Genomic DNA, 4,222 nt, shown 5'->3' on the forward strand with positions numbered 1-4,222 from the left:
GCAGTAGTTGTTGTGGAAGCACCCATTCCAAACAGCACAGTTCTGCAGCAGATTCATGTCAGAGCCTGTGAGAAAGTCTTGCAGAGTTTCCCCATATTCTCCCCTTCAAGCCATGTTTGTTTGCACAGGATGCAGAATGCCCTGGCCAGCATTTTCCCAGTTAGGTGAACAGTCAGTGATCAGAATTTTGGATGTGCTCTTGCAGCCTGTTGCAGCTGGGCCCTGTGGACTCAGCTATGGTATGGATTGGCTGCAGGTGAGTGACTGCTTAAACAATTTAATCAGCTGCTTCTCCCTTCCTGCCTCTTCTCCCACCCCACCCTCTCCCCCTAAAGGAACAAAAAAGCCAGCCTATTGTGGCCCTAGCTCTGCTGCCAGAAAGAGAGGCACTAGAGGTAAATTTGATTTTTTTTTCTTCTCTGTTTCTGGCATGATGGTCAGAAGTTGCTTAAAGCTTCTCTGCCATGGAATCACAGCACTGAAGTGAGGAGATTCTCAGGTGCAGCAATATGCTCCTGAAGAGTTGCTACAGGCTCCAGAAACAAGGACTTCCAGGTCAGATTTTGGCTATCTTAATCACAATGAGGGGTATTTTTGTCTAAAGTTTCACATTTGTCCTTAAGTACACCAGGAAGATGTTATATGCAGGTAGCCACAGAAATCTCAGCCAGCCAGTTTTGCAGTGCATCAAAAAGCTTGTGGGTGTTTTGTTTTGTTTTTTTTTTTAAGAATGAAAATATTCCCTAATTTAGATCAATTTGCAAATTCTTGAACTGAGCTGAGTTCAGAGGTTTAGACCCATATGCTCCATTGAAACTCCACACTTCACTTTTGAGGATCATTTGCTCAGTAACTTGTGTAGGTTCATTAAGATCTGAGAATTCTGCTGGCCACAGAACACAGGGGCCACGTCACATGTATGAGTACAGGGTAGAGATATTTCTTATTCCTCAAAGTGCTTATTTGTCCCCTTTCCAGAATGTTCTACTGGGTAAGAAATGTTTCTCTCTGGTGATCTTTGCATGGGGTTTTTTTTTGAGGTGAGAGGAACTTCTTGCTATGATTTTGGGTGGTGTGATTTGCACACTGTTCATTTCCCTGTGTCTTGTCCTTGGTTCCGTGTTCTTTGCAAACTCATGTTAATGAAACACAAATGAGTAGAGATTTGAATGGGTGATACACAGTTTATATGCATTCAGCTGCCTTTATTCAGAGTGGTTTCTATAGATTTTGTGATAGTCAAGAAAATGAAAAAAGGTATTTTTTCTATAGAAAATGTCACTTAACAGAAATTTAAATATTGACTTTGAAAGTTCAGCATTTTGTTTCACAACCATAATGTCCCAACTGGATTCATGGATGTATCTGGAGTTACCTGGTTAATCAGAAGTGGAAATGAGCAGTGCCCTTTAGCAGGAGGTGGTCTAGGTGAGGCTTGCCAGATTTGAAATGGGTCTGGGACTAAAATTATCTCTGAAGTACAGCTAGCTTCTCCTGAGGAGCAGGTGAGATGGATCTGGTTTATTCTCTGTTTGAGTCCTCCTCTGGCTCCTCTTTGATGGAATACTGGAAATAATCCACCGTGTTCAGCTCAGGCTTCAGCAAGATGATGTAGCATTTGGGGATATAGTAGATCCCCAAGATCCCCAGGCTGGTTGCCAGAATGGTACCAATCTGAGCAACGGACCTGAGGACTGTCTTCAGCGTGGCAAAAACAGCAAGGAAGAAGATGCAGATGATGAAGTAGGTGAGGATGGCAAGCGTGATGCCCCTGGCAATGTTGTACTTCCTCCCAGAGGTCTGGACCATGAAGGTGCAGAGGAAGCAGACGAGGGCCAGGCAGGCGTTGGAGCCGTGGAGCAGGGTGAAGGCAAACCATGACTCTGTGCTGCACACCAGCAGAACTTCTGTGGGCAGAGACCTGTGGTCAACCAGCAGAGAGTCGGGGCCCACACGGAGGTAGCAGAGGCAGAACAAGCCCTCGGTGAGGAGGCACAGGGCAACGAGGAGCCAGGCCCTCCTCTGGGTCACCCAGGGCAGGAAGGTGGGGGCACAGCGAGGGAACTCCGTCACAAGGGTGATCTCCAGGGACTTGATGAAGAAGGTGGAGAAGCAACCGTTGAGGCAGAGGGCAGAGACCATCTGCTGGATCCTACAGAGGTGCTCGCTGGGCTTCCCTATGTAGAGGCAGCAGCTGAGGGACAGCAGCACGAGGGTGGACAAGGCAAAGAGGGTCAGCTTGCCCCCGGCAGCCTGCACGAGGGGGGTCTCGAGGCTCTTTGAGAAGAGCCCTGCTGTCAGACAGGCCAGGGCCACGGTGGTGGCCACCAGGGCCAGCAGGGCAGCAGTGAGGGGCTCGTCCCAGGACAGGTACCTCTCGCTGCGGCCGTGGCACCGTGTGCTGCGGGCGGGGGACCACTGGTGCTGCGGGCAGGGCGTGCAGGTGGAGCTGTCTGCAGAGGGGCACAGAGGAGCTGGTCAGCACCTTGCAGTGGGGGTGCTGCTCCCCTGCTGCAGGCAGGCCTGGAGGAAGGCCAGGGTCATGAATTGGGCAGCTGGTTCGAGTGCTGCTTTGCCTGCGTCCCCAGCCACCCCCTAAGTGGCTCTCCAAAGCTTGTGAGAGTTAATCTCTGTTTCTCCACCCTCCCTCCAAAAGGATCCAGATATTTCTTGGCTTTGTTTCCTTTGCCCAGGAAGCATCACCAGCTTCCAGAACATCTCAGAATTTCATCATGTACCTCTTCTGCCTGTGACCCCACAATTTCCTCATACCCTTCTCTCCTACCTCTTGAGATAAAACATATGCACTGTCCTTATGCATTCTTTTGGATCAACAGAGGAAGGTCCCCCATGGAAGATCTGTAGAGTGAGACTGGGGGAAGGACAGCAGGACAAAAGGGAAGCAAATATGCTTCACTGGCAGTGCTTCATGCAAGAGGAGCTCACAGCTGGTCAGTACCAGTTCTGTGAACCTGTGTGTCCTCAACCAGTAGATAGACATAATACAGACAGTTAAAGCCACTGAATTTCTCAAACCTCACCTTCAGGGCTCCAGAAGGTGTTTTCTGGGCAATCTGTACAGTCATAGCAGCAGAGGTGAAATCCTTTTATTTGTCTGAATTGTCCTGGTTTACAGTGCCTGAAGCACTCTGATGGAGGCTCCTAGACAGGAGGAGGAATGACTGTCAGACAGACACTTGCAGGAGAGGCACCATATCACCAAACTCACTAGAGGGGATTTGCCATGCTGGGATCAAAGTGTCTGAATCTTACAGGGTGCTGGGAATACCTTCTGCATTTGCACAGTGGGGATGGGTTATGGGTTTGCAAGGACTGGGTCCCACATGAATCTTGCAGGGGGAGCATGCAGGCTAAGAGCTTTTGAGGGCAGAGCAAAGAAATTCACTTCATTTTGTGATAACTGATGCTTTTGCCCAGTCTTTACCTTTTCATCTGCAGTGTGAAACCGAATCTGGGACTTGTTGATGTGCAGGGACTCTTCATAGTCCCCTACAGGCAGATAGGTGAGGGTGCTGTTTTTCCAGGACCAGAAGATAAGCTTGTAGCCAGTGTTTGTGCCATGGGACTGATCAAACCTGAAGCTTTGGCCGTTCACCTTGAACGGGAGGGTGTTCATGAAGTGCAGCAGCTGAGGAGAAAATGAAAATTGACAATAAATCCTGGTCCAGCCCATGTTCTTGCTAGGGGGTGATAATGCAGGAAGCTCATTTCTGGCTGAGATCAGTTGTCCCTTACATGGGCTGAGATTTGTGACTTATCAGCCCTTTGGCTGCATTCTCAACTGCTCTGTCTCTTGTGCCAAGCCCAGTTAGCCCCAGAGGGGGCAATGCAGCCCTGGGGGGTGCTGAGGGAGCTGCCCGGGCAGGGGCAGCAGTGCTGTGCCAGGCTCCCTCCCTGGCTGGCTGCGAGCAGCTCTGATGCCCGGGGGGGGGGTTGAAAAATTGCTGTTTGTCCCCCCAAACTCTACTCACCTGCCAAGCTCTGATGGGTGCTTTGGGACAGGCTTGGTGGGTGCACCCCAGGGCCCTGTGCAGTGCAGAAGCCACGCTGTAGACGGCGAGGTACACGGGCTGTACCTGTGAGTGGCTCAGCACGGGGGAGATGTCACGCAGTGAGATGTGGTCACACTGCTCACAGGGCGTGGCCAGCACATCAGAGCTCATCAGGTGGTTGAGTTCTTTAGATTCCTGGCAAAATTCAT

General features: G+C 50.3%; 1 protein-coding gene across 1 annotated transcript; it reads right to left on the reverse strand.

Moving 5' to 3' along the window:
- Positions 1-1,521: 1,521 nt before the first annotated feature.
- Positions 1,522-4,214, reverse strand: LOC103780266 (taste receptor type 1 member 3-like; the record flags this gene model as incomplete). The annotated part of the gene is made up of 4 exons (XM_008947929.1): positions 1,522-2,453; positions 3,042-3,162; positions 3,446-3,649; positions 3,993-4,214. Coding segments are annotated over 4 exons (1,479 nt in total), but the record flags the coding sequence as incomplete, so codon positions are not given.
- Between the last annotated feature and the right edge of the window lie 8 nt (positions 4,215-4,222).

Source organism: Merops nubicus, unplaced genomic scaffold, assembly GCF_000691845.1.
Source record: "Merops nubicus isolate BGI_N331 unplaced genomic scaffold, ASM69184v1 scaffold44479, whole genome shotgun sequence".
Taxonomy (NCBI): Eukaryota; Metazoa; Chordata; class Aves; order Coraciiformes; family Meropidae; genus Merops; species Merops nubicus.